We start from the raw sequence: 25,652 nt of genomic DNA on the forward strand, positions 1-25,652 counted from the left end.
GAGCAGAGTGGTTGAGTGCTCACTCGTGTGGCTCCAAGGAGGCTACCTGGCCTCTGCCTCGTCCTTGCTTTGGGGCAGCAGTTTTGTCATTTTGGCATGATGCCTGGAGCGGCATGTCTGCTCTGGAGCAGCCCTGATGCAGTGAGCACGAGCACGCCACCTCTGGAGAAGCACCCTACAGTGGATACCAGCACCCATCCTCTGGAGAAACACCTTGCAGTGGGCACCAGCACCCATCCCCATTAACTCACTTTGCAGATGCCCAGTGCAAGGTGATGGGGCTGGGCTGACCTTGCAGTGCTGGGAAGGATAGAGCTGCCCTTTTCATGCTCACCGGCAATCTTCAGGCAGAAATACATCCCTCTGAACCACCTCAGTGGGCTGCAGGACAGGGAGAGGTCACAGACCCTCAACCCTTGAACGCTGGAGTCATGGGGAGATGCTGCTGCTCTTGGATGGGAGGCACCAGTGGGTGTCCTGCTCACCCGGGTGAAGCCAGGCGGGAGGGGAAGAGCTGGGCAGGGATGCCCTCTCCTCCCAGCGGGGCCAGCGGGCCGCGGGCGCCGTCGCTTTCATTTCGCTTCTCTTGCTCAGGCGGTAAATCTCGCCTGACGGGGCAGGAAGAGGCACCGAGTGCCGGGAGGGGGAGGAGGTGCTGAGGCAGCGGCACTGCTGGTTGGTAACCTCAACGCTTCCTCCTAGCAGGGTGCCTTTCCCGCGGTGCCCAGGGATGCTGTCCTGATGCCTGCATCCCCGGGTGGGTGACCCCTGGTCCCAACCATGGCTGCGTCCCCTGGAGGGATCCCTGCTGACCTGCAAGGTAAGCATCGCCCGCTGCCAGGGCACCAATGCCACATGGAAAGCGCCAGTACGGGGCCTGCTCGGCCCCGGTTTGCCGTGCCGGGGTTGGCAGAGCCGCTTTTCGGTTCCTCGTCGGCAGCAGCTGCGATTCAGGGGGGTTCCAAGCAGGGCGTGGGGCGTGAGGGCTGCTCTCACTCCCAAAGCTCCCATGCTTGTGGATGCTGCTCAGGCCAAAAGCACCCCCAGAGAACAGGCTGGATCCTGAAGGACAAGGCTCCTGCTACCCGGTTTGTAAGTGCAGCCTGGTGCTGCTTGCTCCCATGGGCTTGGGGTCCCCCAGCCAGCTGGGGGTCCCTGGCAGCTCCCCAGGGAAGCATGGCCTGCAGCCCTGCCCTGGCTCCTCAGCAGCGCGGGGGATGCGTGAAGTACCGCTGCTCCCAGCCTTCCCTCATTTGATTGAAGAAGCGAAAGGCCGCAGAGGTCTCGGGGTCCTGCAGCCTCACAAGCCCCACCAAGGCTTGCAGTGGAGTGGGAAGGAGCTGGGTCACTGCATCTCCACAGCCCCAGGTCCTGGCTCTACCAGGATGGGTCCCTGGGGACGTGTGGCTCAAGTCACTGGACCTGCGGGGCTCTTGGCAGCCTCAGCAAGGGCCAGAGTGAGCGGTGGTGTTGCAAAAACCTGGCTTGTTTTGCATGGTGATGGGCAGTTGTGGTTCTTGTTCCACTCCTCTGAGCGAGAGGTGTAAATCAGGAGAGATGGGGAGGCAGTGTGGGGAGGTGATGCTCAAGGCAGGAGGCAGCAGGCAGGAGCAATGCTCACTCTGGTCTGCAGCTACTATGGGAGCGACTGGTTTGCCAGTGCAGGGAGACTGGCACACACGACCACCCATGCAGGTCATAGCCGGGAGAGTTCCCCAAAAAATGCAAAAGTAGAATACATCCTTGGCTGCACCATGGGCAAGCAGAACTTGGGTGCTGAGTTGCTCCCCAGTAGTAAATGTGGGAAGGAAGAAAGGGAAACCAAGACCCTATTGTTGCTCAGTGCCAGCTCCCAGTGAGCAAGGCAGCATGTGCAGCGTAAACCAGTGACCCCAAAGCCCTGTGCTTGGTCAAGGCTGCAGCCTGGGCTGCAGAAGCCAATGGGGAGGTGGGTTTTTCACCTGAGCAGCAAACAAGATCCAAAGCTGGTGAAGAAGCACGTGGCTTAGCTGAGAGAGCAACCAGGGTCTGACCGTCAGGTGTAGATGGAGAGGAGTTGATTCAGATGGGAATGGAGGGGACGGTGTCCCCAAGGGCAGCAGGGAGTGCGGGAGAGGACCAGGGGTGGCTTCAGCCACCTCGCTTCATGGGGACATTGGTTTTTTTCAGAGGGCATCACCGCCTTCCTGGGGACAAAGAAGGTCCTTCTGGTGATGAGTGTCCAGCTGCAGGTGAAATCCAAGTATGATGACTATATCTTGGTACGTGCAGAATCTGGCCTGGTTCCTGCTTTCCCAGTTTCCCCAGGCAGCTGTTTCATGGCTGCAGTGGGAGACGGGGGTGGCTCCCCTGTCACTGCAGTCCCTCGTCACACCAATGTCCCCTGCCTAGGTGCTGACAGCCTGGCGAGCCTATGTGCTGCCGGTGATGCTGCCAGTGAGGGTAAGTGTTGGGGGACCCTGTGCCATGGTAGAGCTCTGTGGCTCCTGGGAGAGCATCGCTCAGCTGCCTGGGGCACCGGGGTGGGTGGCCTGTGGGTCACCTGGGCCACTGGGTCTGGAAAGCCCCCAGGAGCAGGAGGAGGAGGATGGGGTGAAGGGGAGGGTGTTTGCATCAGGGGGCTGGTGAAGGCTGGGGGGCATGGCCAGTCACTGCCCAGGGCATGGAGAAGGGTGGGAGCTGGTGGTTACCCTTGGGTCCCCCTTCTCCATCAGTGCTGGGGCTGATCCTGCTCCTCTCACCCACAGGTTCACAGCAGCTTCAGCTTCCTGGAGGTGAGGGACATGACAGTGCGAGAGCCCAGCTTGGTGAGTGGCACCAACACCGGGGGCAAACCCAGCCTGGGCACCCACCCCACCTTGTGCCCACCTCCTCCCATGGCAAACCCTGGCCCAGAGCCCACCATGGGGTCTGGGGGCGTCCTGGCCCCCCGTTGCACATTGAGGGTCACCAGTGATGATCTGTGAGAGCTCCGCAGGGTATTTATCCCTTTGCCACCTCTAAAGAAATTCTCTTATGGCCTCATCCAGGGTATTGCCCTCAGGGCTGGAGGTGCAGGGAGGCACCCAGGGGTGCTGGGGGCCAGCGTGGGTGCCTGCGCCTCTTCCCTGCTGGCAGCCACCGACAGCACCTGGCCGTGGCACCTCCCGCTCTGCAGGGACAAGGTGACAAATGGCTGCTGGCTTACCGAGGCAAAGCCAAATTTAGCAGGAGGGTGTTTTAAACCCTGTTAATCCTCTTAGAGGCGTGCACGTAGGGCAGATGCGGCGGGTGGGAACCATGGAGGAGAGGAACCCTGGCTTCGATGTGTTGGCCGAAACAGGGCTGCAGTCCTCATTAACCTCTTGTCTTGTCTTTTGCTGGTTAAAGCATCATCAGTGACGACAGCCCCAGCCTCTAAACAGGGTTTCTGCTGCTCAGCAGGCTGCGTGGCTGAGCTCCGGGACAGAAATAAAGAGGAGCTGGGCAGAAAGCGAGGGGTGCTGGGGGTTGAAACCCCACGGTGGGGGGTGGTGAGACATCTGACTGGGATATGGAAAGCCCAGGGGTTATTAATCTGCAGGCAGAGTGCAGGCAGGGCCGGGCCCCGCTGTCTCCCACAGCCCCGGGCACCGGCAGAAGCGCTGTCCTCGCGTGCTGCCAAGCAGATAATTGTCATCTCACTCCCACGCCTCAATCAGTGTGTAATTAAATCAGGGAGCGTGTTGCCATGGGATTTTTTTTCTGGTAGGAACCGAAAGATAAAAAAGCTTCAAAACCTGATTAGATAAATTCAGGGAGGAAACCTCCGTCCTCCAGCTGCGGCTGCTGCAGGCAGAGTCAAGGCTATTCTCACCCCCACTGCTTTTGGGCTGCTTTTGCATTAGCTTAGCTTGAATTTTGGGGAGGTTTATGCCTTATTCTGGCACATTACGATCTCTTTAATGTATTTTGTCCTCAATTCCTGGTGCTTGCAGCCTTCCCTGTGCTCACAGTGCTCTGACTGGGTTTATAAGCAGCAGCTGGGTGTTTGCAGCAAGGAGCTGATGGCTGTCACCGTTGTGTCTGGGGGCTTGGGGATGCTGTGTGCTGCCAGCTCACTCAGGCATCTCCCATCCTTTGGACCCTGCAGGTTGTCATAGAAACGGATGTAGCTTCTTACGCCTTCCGGTTCATGTCCTTTGATGATTTGGAGCAAGTTGTCATCCATGTCACCATGTCACTTAAGAAGGTCTTTCCAGATTCATCCCCTGGGTAAGGGTCTTCTGCTCCTCAGGGGTGGTTGTATAGGTATCAGAGCAACCTCTTTGCTCAGAAAAGCCCCAAATATGGGATGGGTTCACAACAGCACCTTTTAACAGGGGAAAACAACACTGATGGAGGCCAGACCCTTCTCCCCAGTTGCATCCGGAAGAATATTTCTGGCCACCCTACATACAAGGGTTATAGCTAAGCATAAAGTTGTGGGGATGCTCTTCTTCCAGCCCACAGCCACACACCCCTCTGGTCTTTCCCCAGGACACTGCTCAAGAACTCCCCCCCTAACCTGTATGAGAGGATCCAGCGGATCACAGACTCGCTGGAGGAAATGCTGCAGAGCAGCCCTGGGCCCTGTGGTAAGACTCCCCCCCCCCACCTCCCCCAGGCAGGACCAGGAGGGTTGGAGCACCCTGGGGACCATCACAGCCCAGCATCCATCAACACTAGCTCTGCTGACAGCCCCCCTCCTCTGCTGGCAGGGCACCCATGGTGACTTAGGTCAGAAGGAGCCCTGCTCGTGGGGTCTCCTCTCCACCAGCCCATGGGGCAGGAGCATGGGATGTAGTTCCCCAGAAAGGAGCAAGACAGCTGTGGGACAAAGATGCTCAGTGTCCACACATGAGGACATGCAGCTGTGGATGCTTCTACCCACCTCATACAGCATTGCTGCAGAGCCAGGAGCTTTTTCCTGTAGCCTGGTTTGGAGTAGGATACCTCTGTTATCATCATAGCAATGCACCTTGCCTGATGTCTACATAGACCAAGCAAAGCAAGCCACAGCCCTCTGAGTTGCGCAGTCACTTTTTGGGCTGGCACTAGACCACGCAGGATGCCTTGGCCCCTTTAAGGAAGGAAGGGAAAGCCCTCACCATCCCTTTTGAGCCCCTGCCATCCTTCTCCTGCTTCCTCCTCTCTCCAAAGGTCTCCTCTGTGTTCTTCTGGGAAGGTCTGCCACCAAGACTGCCTTCTCTTTGCAGGGGGGTTTTCAGAGACCTACGCTGCTTTATGTGATTACAATGGCTTTGCCTTCCGTGAGGAAATCCAGTGGGTAAGCTGGTCTGTCCCATGGAGAAGAGGCAGTTGCAGTGTGTCACTTGACAGGCAGGGAAGCAGGATGCTCACAGGGCTGCTGGGGCTGGGAGAATCCCAGGGATACCCCAGGGACATCCCAGAGCTGGGAACCACAGTTTTGCCTGTCTTGAGTGCCCCCTGCTCCTTGGTGGGGTGGAATCAAAGTGCAGGTTGGGGTTGAGATGCCTTGGACCAGGTTGTTTCCCAGACCATCACATAAGAAGAGCCCCTGGAAATCTGGGACCTTGCTGGGTGTCCCTAGTAGAGGGGAACCCCGCTGGGACCCAGCCACAGCAGGACTGGCTGTCCCCCTCTTCCTCTGGGACACTGACTCCAGCCCACCTCTCCCCACACCCTCATTCCCACCAGCCTGGGGGTGCGTTGCCTTCTTCTGGCCATTCCCTGCAGAAGTGGTCCAAGACCCACCAAGCCATTCCACCGATCTGGGACATGTGTCTTGCCAGCCAGAGCACCAGGGGGAGGTTTTAGGCTAAGGGTTTAGGCAAGGAGGGTCCCTGAGGGCTCAGCTCCCTCCAGCAGTACTGGGCACCTGAGCCCTCCCCAGGACCAGGTGCTGAGCGTGATCCATGTGTTCATCCATCTGGGCAGGACGTGGACAACATCTACCACAGCCAGGACTGCCGGGAGTTCAACCTGCTGGACTTCAGCCATCTGGAGAGCCGGTGAGTCCCCCAGCTGTGCTGCCTACGGTGCCCTGTGCCACACCAGCATTCACCCTCATCCTCCCCATCAGGAGTGGCCTAACACACTCCTTCACTTGTGTTAGAAGCTTTTTTCACTTTCCACACTCCAAGGACGCCACATCTACAGGCTGATGCTCCCCTGCACCAAACACAATGAGCCCCATCCCATGGGGTGATGGCCCTTAGAGGCCGGGCAGCCTCCCATGTTCATTTTTAACACTTAAATAAGCCTGCGAGCTGCTTACAGAGGTGGAAACTGAACGTCACGGCGGCTTCTTGCAGCTTGTGGCTGTCAGGTGTTTCCCTATGCAAAGCAGCCGGTGCTGCTCGCCTCCCTGAAACTTGGCACTGCTCCCTACCAGCACCCCAAATATCTGTTATAACCTTATAGTGGGGCCATGAGCTCAGTCTGTGCCCCAAGTTGTCCCCGTGAGGCTCAGCCATGTCTTCATCCCAAGAAAGACAGAGCAAGGGCTGAGGTCTGGGGGAAAGCAGCTGCTGGGCTGGGGCGTAGTGAGTCAAAGTTCTGGGCTGAGTGTTTTGGGGAACAGAGGATCTGTGTTCAGTTGGCCAAAAAGGAGACAGTTTTAGCGATCTCTTTGGACCGAGAAATCAAAAAGAAACTTGTTTCCACTTGAGCAAAATGTGTGTTGTTCTTTACACGAGAGCTCAGAGTTAAAAAGGAAAAAAACAGAGGTTTTGACAGAAGCATGCAAATATTTTGATTAATTTTATTTTCCTTGAGGGAATAATGTGGGGAAGCTGAGCTGCGTTTGTGGATTGCTTTAAATTCATGGACCACTGTCCTGCTCCCTTGAACACTGTGTTGGGGCACCCTGGGGCTCAGTGTCTTGGGGCATCCCGGGATTGGGTGTGTTGGGTCACCCATTTGGGACCAGGTTTGGCTCAGCCTGGCCCCTGACTCTCCTGTCACCCTGCAGAGACGTGGCACTGAGTATCGCTGCCTTGTCCTTCAACCTGTGGTTCACCAAGCTCTCCTGCAAGGACTTCAGGCTGGTGAGTGCTGGCACTGCGGCACTGGGCGTGCCAGAGGTGGCCAGCTTTCCAGAAAGGCTTTCTTCTCCCCTGCCAGAACCAGGAGATTTCAGAGCAGCTGCTCTACATGCTCAGCAAATCGGTGATGTTGGAGGAGCTGGTGCTGGAAAACAGCGGGTTGAAAGCGTAAGCAAAGGCGTTGCACGGCCCTGGCATGGCAATGAGCAGGGTCTTAGCAGCCTGGTGGATCTCCCCTCACGTGCATGGAGCAGGGTGGTCCATGGACCCATGTGCCAGAGGGGTGTTGGTGCCCCATCCCCTCAACAGCATGAAGCTCACTGAGAGCAGAGACCCCCTGAGCCTGGAGGCCAGTGAACATCACCTACCCTTGGAGATGCTCTGCTTTCTCCTGCTGGCTCCTCAGATGGAGTGAGCTCTGCCATGCTGGCAGCAGCTGGTGGCACATCCCTGTAAGGCTACGGGGTTGGTGGCTGTCTCTCCCGGAGGAGGCCGTACCTTGCTCAGATGTGTGACCCTTCTCCCCACAGTGACTTTGCGCAGAGGATGGCCCAGGCACTCAGCAACCATCCCGACTCTGTTCTGCACACCATCAACCTTGCTGGCAACCAGCTGGAAGACAGAGGTACCCAACTTTTGGGCTGGGATGAGTTTACACCCATGAAAACCAATATTCAACTCCAAATCCCACTGGCAGCTGCCTCCTGCCCTGGGGACTGTAGCTCGGGGTGGGACGGACACCTGCCTGCGCTGGCACAGCTTCTCAGGGCCCTCTGGTCTTTGATCAGGGATTGTTGCCTTCAGCCGGCATGTGGAGAAGAGCCCCAAGGGGCTGCAGAGCCTCAGCTTGGCCAGGACGATGCTCACTGCCAAAGGTACTGTCTGGGTGCCATCGGGAGGCTGTGCACGGCAGCGCTCGGGGCCAAGCTGGCACCAAAGGGGTGGTTGGAGGGGCTGCAGGGACACCCTGGAAAGGGCATCTTGAAGGATGCAATATCCTGCTGCCCCAGCTGTAGGAAAGTGCCCCTGCCTCTGCTCCATGGCTCTCCCTGGTGCAGGGGACCCACGGGCATCCATCTCTCCCCTCTCCTCAAGCAGGGATGAGCATATTATGCAAGGCCCTGGCAGATAATGAAGCCATCGGATCCTCCCTGCGGCACTTGGACCTCTCTGGAAACCCCGGCACACTGGCTGGGGACGACGTCAGCGTGAGTGCCTGGGCTGCAATGGGTGACACCCATCTGACTCTGTCCCCAGCGTGGTTTGGATGGCTTCAGTCTCCTGGGATCTGCACCCTGCCTTGCAGCACCCTAGGGATGGGGAATTCACAGCTCCGACACCTCCCTGCCTACCCGGGAGCAGCTGGGGGATGCACTGGGGACATCCCACTGCATCTCCTTGCAGGAGGGTGGGAGACACCACCTGGAGCAAGGACATATCCCAGGAGGGAATGGCATGGGGCTGAGTCCCTCTGGGCAGAATTCATCCCTGTGCTCAGCGGAAGGGAGGAGGCAGGCAGGAGCTGGGATTTCTGGGCTGGAGGGTGCTGGGTGGGGAGGTCAGGGTCCTGGGCAAAGCCTCTGAGCCCTCTCTGCCTGCAGAACCTGCAGAGTCTCCTCCGCCAGTGCCACTCGCTCTCCCACCTCAGCCTGGCCAGCACAGACTGCCCTTTGGATGCTGTGAGTACTCGCACAGGGGGTCCTGAGAGGGAGCCCCTGCCCTCAGCCCCCCTCTCAAAACAGTGGCACGCTGCTGGGGAGTGCTGCCACCCCATCGCGGCTGGCATGGGGTTGCGGAGACAGGGTGTGCGTGGGGCAGTGGGCAGCCAGCCCAGCGATGTCCCACTCTGTGCCCACTGCTGTGGGTGGGCTGGGGGACTCGGGGTTCAGCAGGAGGAAGAAGGGAGCCCCAGCATGGGGCAGACCCCCTTAGCCCCCCCCATACCATCACCCATCCATTCCTGGGCTGTGTGAGGGGCCACAGCACCTCCTCGACATGGCTCACCTCCCCACCCTGGCAGCTCTTTGGAGCCCTCGTCCATGGATGCCATGCCAGCCTCGTCCATCTGGATCTCTCCAAAAATGTGTACTCCCACAAGTAAGGCCCCGGGATGATGGGGAGGGGAGTGCGGTACCCAGGGGAGTGGCTGGTGCTGGGTGGCAGATGATGCCATGTTGTACCTGTCTTTTCAGGAGGGTGAAAACCATCTCCCCTGACATCAAGGAGTTTTTCACCCAGGCCTGTGCCCTCAGGCATGTCTCCCTGGCAGGTACCAAGCTGCCAGCAGATGCTGTAAGGTGAGGTGGGGCTGTGAGTCCACCAAAGGGAATGGATTTGGGGTGAGCATGGTCCAGGGGGGGGACCTCGCTCAGGGCTTTGTATGTTGAGAGGGGTGGTGAGGATGGATGGGGCTGTGAGAAGCAGAGCTCTGGGAAGGATGTCTTCTCCAGCACCCTGCTTCCACTGCCTGGACCACTGTGGGGTTGGACCCCATGGCAGGTGCTGGTGCCCCTGTTGCTCACACCGACGGGTGGCTTTGGTGACTTTTCCAGAGCGTTGCTGCAAGGGCTGGCAGACAACAGTCACATCAGTGACCTGCACCTGGATCTTAGCAACTGTGAGGTAAGGGGCCAGCACCCATGGGTGCCATCAGTGCAGCCAGGGGGTCCCATTGCAGTGGTTGAGGGGGCTTGCTCTCTGTGCGGGAAAGTCTGTGCCCTGTCCGCTGTGGGGCTGGGGTAACCTTCCCGACGGCAGGATCTCATTTGCAGGGCTCGGCGCCTCCCCTTGTACTGATGTCTTGCTGTTTCTTCCAAGCTGAGATCAGCGGGGGCCCAAGTCATCCAGGATCTCATCCCTGACGCCAGCTCCATCAGCGACCTGGACTTGTCTGACAATGGTAAGTTGCTTTTTCCCCGCCTGGGAGAAGATGTCCTCCATCTGAGGGTCCAGCCACCACGGGCTGTTTGGCAGAGGCCAGCTCAGCCCCAGCACCTCATGAGCTTGTAGGAGTCCCCAGGGAGATGGGCTGCTGCACTTGCCTGCCTCTTGACTGCACTGGCTGATGCAACATTAAACTGCACTTGTCACCTGTAAAAGTCCTTCAGCAGCAGGAGCTGCAGCACTACAGGCTGTGTCTCACGGGGGTGAAGGCACCCAACAGCCAGCAGTGGATTCCTGCCTGAGAAATTACCACCTCATCAGGCTTTTATGGCTTTTTACCTCAAAACCAACCACCCCTCTGCCTTCTCCAAGGCAGGCAGTCCTTACCTGTGCTCTTCTCCCTCTGCTGATGTCCTTCCCAGTGTGCCAGGCCTTTTCCATCACCTTCCAGTGTTGCATCCCATGGTGGGCAGCAGTGGTGGCCCTTGCTTCTCCTCTCATTCAGAGACAGCATCTCCAGCATGGGGTGTGGGGTGACTTCTTCTTTCCCTCCTGCCTCGGAACTTGCCAAAAATTCTCATTTCACATCTTTCTTGGTACAAGTCTCTTCAGCTCACTGCATCCAAGGTGGTCTCGTGTTGCTAGCTCAGAGTTTGAAACATTGAAAAAGTCTCCCTGGGCTGAAACTCTTCCCACCGCTCTGCAGGAGTTTGCAGTCTCTACTGCTAACCTTGTCCTGCCGTGGCCTCCAAAGCCATGGGTGAGCAATCCTAATCATCACAACCATCACCTCTGCCAGCTCTTGATTTCACCTAAAAGGCCCCAAACCTTAAAGCAGCCTTGCTAAGAACTCACACCACATCATGCAGCTCCTTGACAGCCAGATGGCTGTGGGAAAGCTGACGTGGTTTGGAGTCTTTCAAAAACCTGTTCAGGCCACCAATGCTCCAAAATCTCATGCTCTCACCCAAAATCTCTGGCCAACCTTTGCCAAATTATGCTTCTATTTTTGGCTTTCCTAGTAGAGCAGCTCCATGCAGGAGGGACAGTCCCATAGGTGGGTCTTGATGCCACTTGCCCTTGGCTGGCAGAGCAGCTGGGCGAGCAGATCCCTGCCCGCATCCTTGCCCCATGGGAGGGATGTCACCTTTGCTTGCCAAATTTCCCTGGAGATGCCGCAGCCATGAGGGTGGAAGTGCAGGCAGCTGCCGGCCACCCGTGAGAACTCCTCCCATGTTGTCCAGGGTATTGGGTGGGTGATGGACGGCACATTGCTGTGGGATGGCAGAAAGCAAGAGCCATCTCTAGCTCCATAAGTGCTCCCCATGGCTCAGCACAGCCTTGGCACCCCAAATAGCAGGAGGCCCCAGAGTGGGTGCTCCTTCCCTGGGGTCACTCCTCAGGGACCCCAGCTCTGTACAGGTCTTAGGTCTCCTTGGAGGAGCCATGAAGAGGATGAAGATGCTCAGGAGTTGCCCTGGGCATCTCTCCACTAGCCCACGGTGGCAGCTTGGTGGCTCTGCAGGTCTCCTGTGAGGGACCACTTTGGTGTCACCTTGGTGCACTGCTTGGAGCATCCCGGTGGGTGTCCCCCATCTCTTGCAGGCTTTGACCCTGACATGGTGACACTGGTGCTCTCCATTGGCAGAAGCAAGTCCATTAGGCACGTTTCTCTGGGGAAAAACTTCAACATCAAATCCAAGTAAGTGCAAAACTGCAGCACCCTGGGGCCAGGAGCCATCCTGGCACCATGCACCCACCTCAACTCTTTCTCCCCATTGAAAGCCCATGGGCTGTTTGGGAATGCCAGGGATTGCTTTGCCCATCCTGCCTGCTCCAACCCAACAGGGAGCCTGGGGCTGTGGGGGGACAATCACCTGCTCCTGGCACAGTCCCTATGGGACTGCAGGTGCTGCAAGGACAGGTCACAGCTTCAGGCAAGAGCGGGAGGATGGAGTCTTGCCAGCTGCCCCTGTGGCCCTGGGGGACGCGTGTGTAATTGCCCCGCCACCTCTCCTGCAGGGAGGGGCTGTTGGATGTCCTGCACCGCATTGTCCAGCTCACCCAGGAGGATGACTGTGTAAGTCCGGCTTGCCCTCAACCACCCCAACCATCCCACCCATGCTCTTGGTTGCACTCCACCACCACCATGCAGCCTCCCTGCCGGGGTGCTGTCTGGATCCCTCCCAGCACAGGCTGGGAGCAACTCCCACCCCTGCCCCCGCCATTCAAATCCTTCGGCTCTTATTTTGCTCTGTCTGAAGCAGATGCTCAGACAGAGAAGCGAGAGCTGTTCCCGTTCATCTGGGAAAGCGGGAGCCTGTGTCTGGCTAAAGGCACAGAGGAGATGCTTGGTGTAGCATGGCTGCAGCCCAGCTTTCCAAAAAAACCTCTTTCCTCCTCGCTGCCTGCCAGGCATCTGAGCTAAATCCAGGGTGTTGCCTAAGCACCCATTGCCCTCCTGTTTCTTGGGGTTCAGCATGACTTGGGGTCCCCAAAGCCAGCACCAGGCACCCATAGTAGCTGCCAGCCCAGCAGCTGCTGGCCAGGGATGGAGACTGTGTCCGCAGGGGTGACACATGTCTCGACATGTGTCCTGGCCACCTTTCCCCTTCTTCTCCCCTTTCTAGCCTCTGCAGTCCCTGTCCGTGGCCGAATCACGCCTCAAGCTGGGAACCAACGTCCTGCTGAGTGCCCTGGGCAGTAACACCAGCCTCATTGCTCTGGACATCAGTGGCAATGCCATGGGGGACACGGGGGCCAAGATGCTAGCCAAGGCCCTGCAGATCAACACAAAGCTCAGGTAGCAGCAGGTCCCCATTGCCCTGTGCGTGCCCTTCCCACCCTGTGCCGGGTGGCCCTGATATGGTGGTCCTTGCTGTGATGCTGATGCCATCAGAGGAGGCTTATCATGGCTCCTGGTGACCACAAATGTGTCCCTGGACCATTCCTGGTGCACAGTCAGATGCTGCAACCATATCTTGCTCTCATGGCAGTCATCTGCCAGTGCTGGCAGGGGACATGTGAAAGGCAAGAGAGCAGCTCAATCCCTACCCCAGCACTTGCTAGCTCTTTGCCAGGCTCCTGGACAGCCTGGGATGCTGCAGCCAGACCCTTGCAGTCACTGCCCTCACTCCGCGCTCTGGCATCAGTTCCTAAAATGCCATTTTTTTACTACATTGTGACTGCAAAGGCAAGGCAGGGGTGTCTGCAGGGGACAGGGAAGGGGTCTCCCAGCCAGGGCTGTTCCTCTGGGGGATGTCTGCCCCTGCCAGCAGGATGGTGCCTGACCACATCCTCTATGCCCTTCACTCCCTCCAGGCAGCCATGTACTTTACAGCTCGTTGAAAAGTCCAAGTTTAGGTTTTGAATATTGAGATTCAGATTTTTAACCCCATTTCTAGGCTTTCTGGTGCCTGAGGTCAACCTTGGGCTCGCTCTTCCTGGCACCCAGTGGGTGGGCACCCACCTCGGGGCTGCGTGATTTCAGGCAGGGCTCACTCGTGTCCTTTTCTTTGCAGGACCGTGGTTTGGGACAGGAACAACACAACTGCCCATGGGCTCCTGGAGGTGGCTCAAGCTTTGGAGAGGTAAGGAAGGAGACGCTTGGTCCTCCTGGCTTGCTACCACCATGCAAAAGAGCCTCTGGCTCCAGGATGTCACTGTCCCCAGGGCCTCTTGTCCCCTAGAAGCAGCAAGTGCATCACAGTTGCATACAGGTCCCAAGGGAGTTGGGACACAGCTTGGGCCTTGCAGCCAGCAAAGCAACCTGCCACCCATTTGGTGATGGCACCTTCATTACTAACCTCAGGGTCTCCCCTGGGCTCTGCATCCCAACCCAGCACAGCCCCATGTCACCCAAGGCAGCCCCGACGAGCACGGGGTGGGGATCTGCTGTTGGTGGAGATGTGATGCTCCTCTCCTCCCTGCCCATGAAAGATGCTAGGCAGAAGTTGTCCACCTGCCGAGCACACCGTCAGGTCTCATCTTCGGTCATGCAGGTTCTCTGGAGGTCTGAAGAAAGAGGGGTGGATGGAGAGCTTGGGCACTGCTGCCCCATCGGGGTTTGCTGACAGCCAGAGTTTAGCCATCCCCATCTCCAGGGCTGGACCTTGGGGCAATGTCCAGGCTGCTGTCGGGTGGGCTTTGGTTGTCTGTGGGGAAATGCACGGCAGGGATGAGCCCTGCGAGGCTGACAAGGGGTCTGACAGCACCCGCTCACCCCTGCGCTGCCTCACAGGAATTACACCCTCAAGTCGATGCCCTTGCCGATGAGCGACGTGGCGCAGGCGTACCGCAACAACCCTGAGAAAACGGAGGAGGCGGTGCACAAGGTGGGGGGACGTGGGCTGGGGGGGTCACGGGGTTGGGTGCCACCGACACCGGCTGCTCATGGCCTCTTGTCGCTGCAGCTCCAGTCCTGTCTGACGAGGAACCAGCTGCGGCGCACGCTGCCCACACAGACCTTCCGGCTGCAGCAGGGCATCCTCACCACCTCTTCTGAACAGGTTTGCCGGCCAAATTGCTGCATGGGGCTGCCCTCCCCTGCCCCAGACAACCCTAGCTAGCTCGTGTGAGCTCTTGCAAGCAGCACAAACTCCTTTTCACCTTTTCTGAGTGGAGGGCAGAGCAGTCTGGAGGGATGAGAGTGAGGCCAGGCAGAAAGCATATCTCCAAGGAACCCTCCTGGTTGCATCCGTGCGTTTCATGCATATGCAACGCTGGTATATCTCACTGCTACGTTACTCACACAGCGTGTTGCTGGCTCGCTGTGCACACTCACAAGCAAATCCGTGCCGTGTGGCATCCCCAGTTATTAGTCAGGGATGTTCTGGGGGGCTGTATCCTGCCTGTGCCCCCACCACCCCGTTGGGCAGCACTGGCATATCTTTCTCCGGGAAAGTCACAGCAAAGAGGGGAACTGGCAGTGCTGCTCTGGTATCGGCATGTGACGCAGCCTCTCTGCGCTCCAGATGGTGAACGAGATCTGCTTGAGCGTGCAGAAGCATGTCGACATCCTCAGTGCCTGCCCGGGCAGGGAGGCGGAGGCAGACATCGTCTGTGCGGAGGAGGCCATCAGGAATGCCAACCTCTCCGTCAGCGTGAGTCCGCTGCGTGGGGAAACCCCTCAACTCGCCCAGCTTCAATTTGGGATCGAAGCGGGTTATTGATTAGTTAATGACATAATTAACCAGCAGTCAGAGAACACCAGAATCGTCAATGCAACAGATGCGCATCACGGAGCACTTGCAAAATGTTAAAGAACAGCTGCAAATGTCTGAATCCCGTTCTAGAACAAGGCCCAAGATGTTCTTAATCCCCTCCCACCAGAGGCACACAGTCGTGTGTGCACCCCCCGAGAAGTGGGGGTTACAAGCACACCCCGTCTTCAGCAAGGGCACCCCCTGCTTGTGCACCCCTCCTTGGGAGAGGTGGGTGCTCCAGCTTTGGGCACACCCTGCAACCCATGGATGCCCACACCAGTAAGAAACACTCCCTGCATTCCCGAGGGGTCCCTCCTTGGGACACTCTCATCCCACCCCAGCTGGGTGATGAAGGCCACTGCATCCGCTGGGCAGCTCCTGGCACTGTCAGCTCTGGTTTGTTCCTTCTGGTCCTGCTTCTCTCTCCCTACAGCACCTTCTCCTCCCTGTTCTATACTTCTCTTCAAACCACATCTTTCTTTTTCCCAAATTTACTGGCACCCCCCTGGGTACTTAATCTGGCTGAGATAGGATTTAAGAGGATGGTGCTGATGGTGGAAAGGTGCGGAAAGGGACGGGAAAGGATGTCCCCGGACGTGGACAGCAGCGTGGCTGGGTACAGGGGGAGAAGGAGGGTCAGTGGGTAGTGGGGAGCAGTTGGGGGCCCAGCTAGGGGGACACAGGGACCACGAGGGGCCAGCAAAGTCAGAAGGTCGCTGGGTCTCCCCAGCTAATGCAGGTGATGCTCATCCACGGGGCAGTCACCTGTGCAGGCTGCACATGGGTGGAAAGCAAGGATGAGGTGCCGTGGGATGATCTGCGCCATGTCTCTTCCCATGGCAGATCCTGCCACTCTTGTACGAAGCGGGAAACAGCCCGTACCAGAACGGCAAGCTGCAGCACAAGCTGGAGTGTCTCACAGAGGAAGCATCGCAGACCTGTGGCCGGGAAATCCAGGTGGGCACCCATGGGGAACTGCCAGGGGGAGCAGAGAGCTGATGGCAACACTGGATGCTCATCAGCCTCGGCCCGAGGATAAGGGACGTGGTGTCTCCTGGAAACCACGTGAATCCTGATAGAAAAGACACTGAAAACTCCCCTTTCCTCCCCAAATTTCAGGCGATCATGCAGGCAGTGCTGGACACAGCGCACAGCCTGTGCCCAGCCGTGGTGCAGAAGAGCGGAGTCAGGGACCAGCTGGTCAACGCCATGTCAGAGCGGATCTACCTCCAGGACCATCTCAACCTCAGCGTCGTCCTGGACCAGATGGTCACTGATGTCTTCAGCAAGCTGAAGTGGGTGACATGCTATTCTTCCTTCTCGCTTGGTGGCTGGCCAGATGAGGATTTTGGGGGCTCCCTACCAACTGCTCCCCTCCCCTCATAGTGGTAGTGGTGTGCTGGGTCCTGCAGCTGCGTTTTCTCAGCTGTGGCTTTGCTTCCCACTTGTATCCAGTTCAGATGTGTCCCTAGGAAGCTGGGAAGTCCCATGGGGTGATATTCCTGCAGGCCCATCCCCATGTCTGGCAGAGGGGAGCCCCAACCATTAATGGGGGATGCACTCAGCATCCTCCATCCCAGCCAGCACCTGCTCCTGTTCCTGCTCCAGCAGCACGCACCCAGTAAGGGCATGTCCTAGGTGCCCCTCTGGGTGCCACAGCTGAGCATCCATCTCCCTAGCAAGGCTCTCCCTGGGGAGGGGCTGGCCCTATGTCTTGCAGGGGCTGCAGGTGCTGGCCCTAACACCCCTCTCTCCGCTCCCAGTGAAATCAAGCTGTCCGTCACAGCTGCCGTGGCTGACTGCATCGTGGATGCCGTGCTGGGAGACCTGACCATTGCCCAGTGCAAACTGGTGAGTGCTGGGGGCTGCCAGCACCTGCGGGATGGGGATGTGGGGCTGGGATGTGGGATAGGGGGTCTGGGTACCCCAGCATTGCCCAGGTACCAGCCAACACTATGACCATGGATTTGCTGTCTGGGAAGCAGGACAATTCCCACCCAGGCTGGTTTTCCTCCCAGGTAATCCTCTTCCAGTGTGGTCACAGCAGCATTAACATCCTGAGTGAAGTCTGGGAGCCGCTGTGTGGTGGGGGGTGCCGGGGTGAAGCCGGGCACCAGCCACTTGTGCACCGGGGCAGGCGCGGGGCAGCTGTGCTGGGGCCGGCAGCCGGCTAATCAGGCCTAAATCCGCTCGCAAATCCCAGCTACGGGTAGGGAGCAGAGCAGCACAGAGCACACAGGGCGGCCGGGCGCGCTTCAGCCCCCGGGATAATTTAAGCGCTTCCTAATGGTTTTAGGCGGAGAGCCTCCCCAAGCACGGGCTCGACCTCCCGGTCCTGCTGCCTGAGCCAGTTGAGGACGATGCCGCTGCGCCGGCGAGGGGCAGGAATCCTCTGGACCTCACCGTGGAGGAGGTAGGGTCCGACCCCACCACTGCCGCGTGATCCCCATGCTATAACTGCCTTTTATCCGCCTTACCGGATGATGCCAGGCTTAACGCCACAGCCTCTCTGGGTGCATGCACCCCCGGCACCCCCCGAGGGCAGCACTAAGGCAATTAGTGCTGGGAAATGGGACCGTTAGCCTGCCTGGCCATGCTGCCTGCCCTGCCGGTACTGGGAACGTGTCCCTGTAGTGGCCCCGGCTGGGCTGGCCATTGCTTCAGGACTTGGGATCCAGCGCAGCACAGGGTCCTGACCGGGAAAGCATCTGATCCGGCATTGTGGGTGGTTTTGGTGCTGGACCAAGATGAGGGGGTGCAGCCCTGGGGGTCTGGGGGTGATGGGGGCATTGCACCCATCACTGGGCGAAGCCTGGCTGGCTCTGGCTGCTGCAGGATGCCACTCACCATGGCCAGCTTGTCAACACCGAAGCCACCACTGTCCCTCTCTCCCTGCAGTACAAGATGGCCCTGCGGAGGAAAAACAAGCATTTCAGGAGCATTCGGCCCACGCCAACTGTGAGAAGTAAGGTCACCGCGCGGCTTTCCTTTTGTCACGGCTCAGTGAGTGCCGTGCCACCTCCGCCAGGGCATGGCAGGGGCAGGGGGGTCTCAGCAGCAATCTGGGGGGCTGCTGGGCAGAGCCCTCGGCGGTGAGGCTACAGGTTGTGGGCAGAGGCTGGCAGAGATCCTGCCCCTTTGGAGAGCCTCTCCTGGTGCCGTGGTGCAGGCCCACAGGCAAAGCTCACCTTGAGCTTGCTCTTGTACTGTTTTTGGGGGTTCAGCTGGCTCAGTGCCCAAGGGTGGTAGGGTAAATGCCCTGAGCTCCCTCCCCACGTAGCCAGGCAGGGGTGGGAGGTTTGTCTGTGACTGTGGATGCCATGGCATCTCCCCCTGCCATCCCAGGGACCGCCAGCGGCATGGGCATCACCGACGCCCCCAGCACCCCTGGGGACCTAGCACAGGGAAGGAGTCGTTGCCCACGGGTGCTCCTGCTGCTGGTGCTGAGCTGCCCCAGGCTTCTCTGCTGCTGGTGTAGCCCCATGGAGCCCTGTGTACCTGGAGGGGCATGATCTGGCTGGGGGGGTGGGGAGGAAATGAGCAGCTGGTGGGTGACTTCTGCTTTTGGGGCTTTGGCTGCGATGCATATTTAGCTTTGGCTGAAGCAGAGCTTGTGCTGGACCTCAGCGCCTGGCACCCAGGTGTCCCCAGGGGACCCCTGATGTCCCCGAGCCCAGCAGCATTCTGACCTCCACGCAGTGGGTAACCAGGGGAGTGAGGATCTGCCTGCAGAGCAAAACGGGGTGTGTTTGTGAGTGCTGCTCACCAGGCCAGCGCCGGCAGAGCTCGTGCCATATAGTTGCTACTTGCCGCAGGTCTCGGGGCTTGCTGCCGGGGTTGGCTCGGTCCCTGCCTGAGCATCCCCCTCCCACCCCCCCCGCAACATCCCATGCATGCAGACCTCCAGGGACCGCGGCAGGATCCATCCCCGGCTACGCTGCAAAGCTGTGCCCCGAGGGGGGCCGCCACGCAAGCTCTCGGCCACGCTCCCCTCCCCTGACTGAGCACCCCGCTGACCCTCCACGCGTGGGCGAAGGTGACGGTGGTGGCGGCGGCGGCGGCGATGATGATGATGCTGATGGGGAGGCCTGGCGAGGCTGGATGCCAACCAGGGCCCTCTCGCCCTTCGTAGGTGTCTCGGAGCTGGAGCCGGCGGCGGGTAGGGACGCCAGCGGGCTCCGAGCTCACCGGGCGCCACCGTCACTCAGCCCCGCCGCGCCGCCGGCACGCCCTGCCTCCACAAAGGATGCTGAGCCTGCGAGCGGCTCGCTCCCCTCCACGCAGCCTGCCACCGCCACCACCGCCAGATCCCTTATGGACCTGCCGACCGCCGGCGAGAAGCTGGAGCATTGCACCAAAGCCAGGCCCCGGCCCAACCGCCGGCACAAGCAACCGCCCAGCAAGCCAAATGTAAGGGGTGGGGGGCGGTTGGCAAGGTGTGGGGGGGTGGATTTGGGTTTTTTCTCTTTTTTTTTCCCAGTTGGGTGAATTATCACAGTCGGTATTTGTTGCAAGGCAGGAAAATGAAATGCGCGGAGCTGCGGCTGGTTTATTATCTTGCATTTCAGCTGCTGCTGGAGCCTCCTTGGAGGAGGGGGGCAGCCTGAAAGGATGGGCAGGGGGGCTGGGGGGGCCGTAGAAATCATCCATCCCCTTTCCTGCTGCCCGCTGGGAGATGCTGAGTGGTAGGAGCTGGCAGGGGGGAATTAAAAAACCTGCAGAGTTTGGGTGCAGAGGGCCAGTGCATTCGGCCATGCCTCCGGCTGCCTCTCTCCTCCTGCACCCAATTTGCTCCCCCCCATCCGAAACCCATCAGCCCCAAAGCGCCGGCAGCTGCCACAGCTCCCAGTGATGGTGGTGGGGCTCTGCCAGCTGCAGTGGGGTGGGTTGCGCTTCTCCCCCACCCAAAGGGCGAGCGGCTGGGGATCCTGCCTTCGCAGCCCCCTGCCCAAAGGAAAAGTAACTTTTGGGTGCAGTCAGCGGAGAGTCTGGCTCTGTTGCCATCCCCAGGGCCAGATCCTGCTGGCATCACCTCGTCCCCGTGCCACTGTGATGCAGTTGGATCCTTCCACCCACCAGAAAGCCCTGGCTTGCACGGCCATGGTGGTGCTTGCCCTTGGACCGTGGTGGGACCAGCGTGGCTGCGGGGACAGAGGAGAGGCAGGAGCCGTTTTCCACAGGCAGGGTAGATGCTGGAGGCTGGCAGGCGTCAGGCAGGGCCTGGGGGCCATCACCTTGGCACATCTCTCTGCAGCGGGATGGGCAAACTTGGCACCCATGGTTGGCCAAGGCTCGAGCGAGGATGGGCTTTGATGGATGCGATGTGACAGGGAAAGCAGATCTCGAATGACTGGAACGGCTCCTGAGCGGCATCAATCCAGCCGTAATGAAAAATCATTATGGATTGAAATGCCACCAATGGGGAAGCGCCTCCCTCTCATCAATAGGAAGCCACCGCTGCGGTGCCACATGCCAGGGTGAGGAAGGTGCTGTGGAGGAAGGCTTGGCCATGGCATGGACTGCTTTGCCATGGGTGGCCTTCATCCAGGCTGTGGTGGCACTCCAAAGTTGGACCTGAGGATGGGCACCAGCCTGAAGGATGCAGATGCGGGTCCACGCAGGGCACCCACTCCATCACCCACCAAGTGTGTGGGTGTCCCTTCCTTGGGGCTCAGATGGAGGAAGCATCCCTGCTAAAGGCTTCTCCCACAAGGACAGCAGGGTCAGAGACCTGGCCCAGCTCTAGGAGGGCTTTAGCAGGACTCGTCATTGTGTGTCACCAAGGAGGGTCAGAGGCACCTTACCTGTGGGTAACGCACAGGTGCCTGAGCGTGTACGGATGCCATACCCCAGCCACTGTGCTGGCAAACCACCAGCACCCCACACGTGGCACCCAGCGGGGTGCAGGGGGCTGGCAGCCAAGCTGCCCTGCCTGCGCAGGCAGGGTGAGGGGCTAGCAGGAACCCAGGGCAAGCTGGAGCTCCCACAGCCCCAGGGATGCGGTGGGATTAGAGCTGTGATGCAGCCGATAACACCATGGTCTAGCTTTCATGCTGGATATGCAGCGAGACAGAGGGTGCCAGCACCCATCCTGCATGGGCACCCACTTGTCCGTGCACAGGCATGGGTGGCACATGTTCATGGGGGGTATCTTTGCCCTATGCCGGGCTGACGGCCGTGCTTGCTCACAGGTGCAGCCTGTGGCTTGTGAGAACAGTGAGGACAGGAGCATCACCCGCGTGGATGAGGGGCTGGAGGACTTCTTCACCAAGAGGCTCATCACAGAGGAGCTGCCGTAAGCCCGGGGGGGTGCCTAAGGCCCTGCAACCACCCAGCACTCTGGCACACACACATCCCCAGGGTTTCGGCAACCCCCCTGCCTTCACCTACCCTGCAAATGCTGCTGGTCCCAGTGCCAAAGGGATGCTGGGGAAAACATCATACCCAGGGGCATCGCCAAGGGCAAGGCTGGTGGGAGAGGGCTGGGATGGCAGCCGTGGGGAGCGGGATGCAGACAGCACCCCACTCCTGCAAGCCTGGGGAGGAGGGGCTGTGGGGTCTGTCCCATAGCAGGGAGGCACTGGGGCAGCACCCATGGGGTCCCACGCTGGGAACGGCTGCCCTTGCCAGGACAGCGTCGTCTCAGGTGGGATGCCCCGGGTCTGGATCCATCTCTTCAGAGTGGGCGGGGGTGGGGGGGAAATGACCCCTAGCCCCTCAGCAGCCTGGAGCTCACCTTTCCCAATGCTTCATCTCTCCCCAGCCCCACAGCTCCAGAGACCTGCCCGGGATCAGCCCCTCTGGCCCCCTCCGGCTCCCGCACCCTCAAGAAGAAAATTGGGAATTTTTTTGCCTTCAAGAAACCTAAATCCAGCCGGGGCTCGAGGTGTGAGAAGGAGCCTGAGGGCAGCTCTGCAGCCCCCAGGAGCAGGCGCTCGATGCTCAGTGACATTTTACGAGCCCCCAGCAAGGCGGGCGAGGCGGGCAAGCCGCTGAGTAAATCAGAGGAGGGGGGGCTCGCTGCCGAGCCCCGGGCAGAGCCCGAGCACTGCCAGACGCCCGACTCTGCCCGCAGGATCCGGCCCAAGTACTCACGGGAGGGCAAATCCCAGTCACTCATATTGCTGTCAGGGGAGGATGAGGATGCGCTGGGGGTCAGGCATGACAAGGTAAGCACTGTCACTGTCACCAAGCCACTGTCACTGACGCTGCTGTTTGGCTTACCCGGTGGGTGCTGCTCCCACCCAAGGGTGCTGGTGGTGGGGTCAGCCAGGCACCGCAGGGGGATGTGAGGATAGCGGAGCCGTGGCTGGGGACGTACCTGCTGGGTTGTGGCCATGCCTCCATCTCCTGGGGGGCACAGCTGGGGTTGGGGATGGGTGCTGTGGGTGCTGTGGTGGGTGCTGTGTCCCTGGAAGGGCTGTGTCTGTCCTGCAGAAGAGGCAGCTGGAGAAGAGCGAGGGGGAGCTGCCCGCCTCCTTTGAGCAGCGCATGCAGGTCATGCTCCACCGTATCGGTGTCACCAAGGGCCCGGCCGCTGAGGGCAAGAAGCAGCAGGTGAGGAGTGGCTCCAATTTCAGGATGGATCCTGCACCCAAAGGGCAGGAGGAGGTGGTGGTCCGTGGGATGGGGGTCCCCTGGAAGCACCCAGCTCTGTGCCGCCACTGCCCCTGGCCTCTGTCCTGTCACCTAACTCTCTGCAAGAGGATCAATATGTGGGCTCCAATGCTCTGCATGGTGTCTGTCTGTCCCTCCTTCCCTGGCATGCACCCACCCCCTGCAGCCACCCCAGAGCCGGGCAGCACCCTGCCTTCTGCCACCCATTGTCTCTGAGGGCGCTGCCACACTGATCCCAACCCTCACCAGGTTTCTTTCCCCTTGCAGAGCAAAGACAGCGAGATCAAGAAAGCTGGCTCAGATGGTGAGGGGCTGCATCCTCCCTACCCTGACCCCCACCCAACTGGGCACCCACAGGGTGGGCATGGTCAGGCCCCCTCAGGCTCCCAGCTGCGGGTCCCACCGTGTCCGCCCCTTGCTGGGTGCTGATGGCATGGGGCAGACCCCAGCTCACTGATGCTGGCTGGTGGCTTGTGCTTGCAGGGGACATTGTGGACAGCTCTGCGGACTCCCCACCCTCCCTGAAGGCCCGCACGCACTCCGTGTCCACAGGTGGGTCACCGGTGGGTGCCGGGGGGGTTTCACACCAGCCCCCAGGCCAGAGGGCTCGGTCCCCTCTGCAAGCACCAAGTAGCACTACAAGGGGACCAGAGCCAATGGGGACCGGTAGGCGCGGGTGCCTGGGCAGGGTCCCACCCTAGGGAGGGTGCTCTGCACTCGTGGGTGCCCAACCCTCGTGAAGGTGGACAAAAACCCAGCACCTTGCCCAGTCCTTGGGGTGGCTGCAGGCTTGTTCCCAGCACCAAGAGCCATCCCCTGGGGCCGTCACTGCTGGGCACCCACAGCTCTGCCCTGCCTTCCCCACAGATGCACCCTTCCGCAGCCCGGCCACCATGATGGAGCCCAGTGCTGGCCTGGCCGAGCCCCAGCCAGCCTGGAAAGCCCTGGGAAGACAGCTGCCCACTGAGCTGCAGGGCACCAGCTCCGACCAGCCCCGGCGCTCCTTCATCCTGCCCGAGCCCAGCGTGCTACCAGAGCCCGGGGCCCGGGAAGGCTGGAGCAGCAGCCTGCCACGGCCGGGGAGGAGTGCACCGGTGGCACTGCCGCGGAGGGTCAGCCACGGCGGGGAGGTGGGTGCTGGTACACCCCTGCCCACACCACCTGACACCGAAGGTAGGGATGCACGAGCTGTCGATGGGGCCCCCATCCCACTTGCTGGCCTGTTCCTGGAGCCCTTTGGGAATGGAGGGCAGCAGGGACCCAAGCACCCAGCGCTGGGTGCTGATGGGGGGGAAGCTAGGAGGTCCGGGTGCTGCAGGCTCCCCCCTGACAGCAACTCCCTGCTGCTTTTCCAGACAACCGGCTGACGCCGCGGCTGGTGGCACCATGGGGGACCAGCCGCCGAGCTGTGTCCGTCCACGAGGAGCAGCTCAGGGAGCCCGAGTGCCCAGCAGAGCTGGGAAGTAAGTGGGGGCTGGAGTGGGACCCCAAACCTCCCCTTGCACCCCATGCTGGAGGAGGCAGGCGTTGGTATGGTGGTATCTCATGTACATGGTGGTGCCGCCTGTCTCAGCTAGTGGGTGGCCGCCCTCGGTGCCGGGGTGCTAGATGATGGCATCGCCACAACAGGAAGATGCGGGGATGGGGGGGGGGACTCAGCATTGGGATTGGCTCCGGCAGCAGCCAGGCTGCCCAGGCTTGCAGGCAGAAAGGCAGCAAGACCCAGGCAGCTGCGCCCCACTGTAACGTGGGGCTGGGTTGTGTTTCTCCCAGCAGGCACCATCCCCTTGCGCCTGCGGCGGTCGCCTGTCCTCAAACGGAGGACCAAGCACGACTCCCTCCCGGAGCCGGAGGGCGAGCCCGGACCGTCCTCGGATGCTGCAGGTGAGACTTGATGCTCCCCTCCCTTGTGTCCCTGCTAAAGCGTGTGTTGGAGTATGGAGGGTCATCCCCCCCCAGCTCACACCAGCACCCATGACCTCTCTAGGTGCCATGCTGCAGGACTGGCTTCGTGCCGGGCTGGAGAAGCCACAGGCTGGAGCGGGGACCGAAGGCGAGCAGCCACAAGCCCTGGCACAAACTGTTGCAAATGCACAAGACTCAGCAGCCGTAGACCAAAGACGCCCAGTGCCGGGCCAGGGGGAGCCAGCCCTGGGACAGTGAAGCCCCTGCATGCCGCTGCATTGTTCCCAATAAAACCCTGCAAGCAAGAGCACAGTGCTGGGGTGATTGGCAGCTGGGGTGCAGAGAGCAGAGATGCTCCGTACCGGGCTGACATGGATGTGGCCGCGGGGCTGGCTAATGACGGCATCGCCCACCTTTCGCTGCGGGGACGGCTGGGGCCACCAACATCGCCCAGGAGGGCAGGGATGCCCAGGGACCATGCCGGAGCCCTCGGGATCCACCGAGTGGCATCGCCTTCCCCGGACGGCCTCTGCTGTCGTGGGCTGCAGAGGGGGGAGCTGGTGATTTTAGGCAGCAGCTGGGCAGGCAGCGGTGGTGCTGGCAGCCAGTCATTTTTATCAAGCGTTACCAGGGCCCTTTCACCTCTCCAGCTCCTCACCCCGCAGGGTACCGCTCTCTCCATCCCCCCTGCCCCCCCAAGATGCAGGTTTCCATCAGCAGGACCACGACCCATCGCATTTCAGCACACAGCTCTGCAGCCGAGCTCCAGCCGTGCCTGCCTCGCCGTCCCTGCAGCTCTCCCGATGGCACCAGCATTACCCCAACACCCAAGCGGCTTTCTCCTGTGCTGATCACCGCTCCGGACCAAATGCATTCCTTATATGGATGTTTATGACAAAGCAGCAAGATGCTTTTTTTTTTCTTTTTCTTTTTTTTAATACAAGAGCTGTGTATTTAAAAAATATACAATTTTTATTTTTAATTTCTACAGCATAACCCTGCGGGATATTTTTTG

The 25,652-nt window shown here is 59.9% G+C and overlaps 1 protein-coding gene across 1 annotated transcript; it reads left to right on the forward strand.

The window, feature by feature from the left end:
- Positions 1 to 780: 780 nt before the first annotated feature.
- Positions 781 to 24,895, forward strand: RLTPR (RGD motif, leucine rich repeats, tropomodulin domain and proline-rich containing). Its single transcript, XM_010585188.1, has 40 exons — positions 781 to 820; positions 2,170 to 2,261; positions 2,392 to 2,442; positions 2,748 to 2,807; positions 4,112 to 4,233; positions 4,498 to 4,595; positions 5,217 to 5,287; positions 5,920 to 5,993; positions 6,956 to 7,031; positions 7,108 to 7,196; positions 7,559 to 7,653; positions 7,817 to 7,903; positions 8,127 to 8,236; positions 8,630 to 8,707; positions 9,049 to 9,125; positions 9,221 to 9,325; positions 9,581 to 9,650; positions 9,846 to 9,927; positions 11,517 to 11,613; positions 11,934 to 11,991; positions 12,542 to 12,714; positions 13,433 to 13,501; positions 14,152 to 14,245; positions 14,324 to 14,419; positions 14,885 to 15,013; positions 15,959 to 16,072; positions 16,235 to 16,410; positions 16,879 to 16,966; positions 17,412 to 17,528; positions 18,014 to 18,080; positions 19,248 to 19,525; positions 21,307 to 21,410; positions 21,879 to 22,284; positions 22,553 to 22,672; positions 23,000 to 23,036; positions 23,216 to 23,284; positions 23,600 to 23,905; positions 24,088 to 24,195; positions 24,506 to 24,616; positions 24,720 to 24,895. The coding sequence occupies exons 1-40, from the start codon at positions 781 to 783 to the stop codon at positions 24,893 to 24,895; spliced, it is 4,470 nt and encodes a 1,489-aa protein (XP_010583490.1).
- The last annotated feature ends 757 nt before the right edge of the window (positions 24,896 to 25,652 follow it).

This window comes from Haliaeetus leucocephalus, unplaced genomic scaffold (assembly GCF_000737465.1).
Source record: "Haliaeetus leucocephalus isolate CR32 unplaced genomic scaffold, Haliaeetus_leucocephalus-4.0 Scaffold92, whole genome shotgun sequence".
NCBI lineage: Eukaryota > Metazoa > Chordata > Aves > Accipitriformes > Accipitridae > Haliaeetus > Haliaeetus leucocephalus.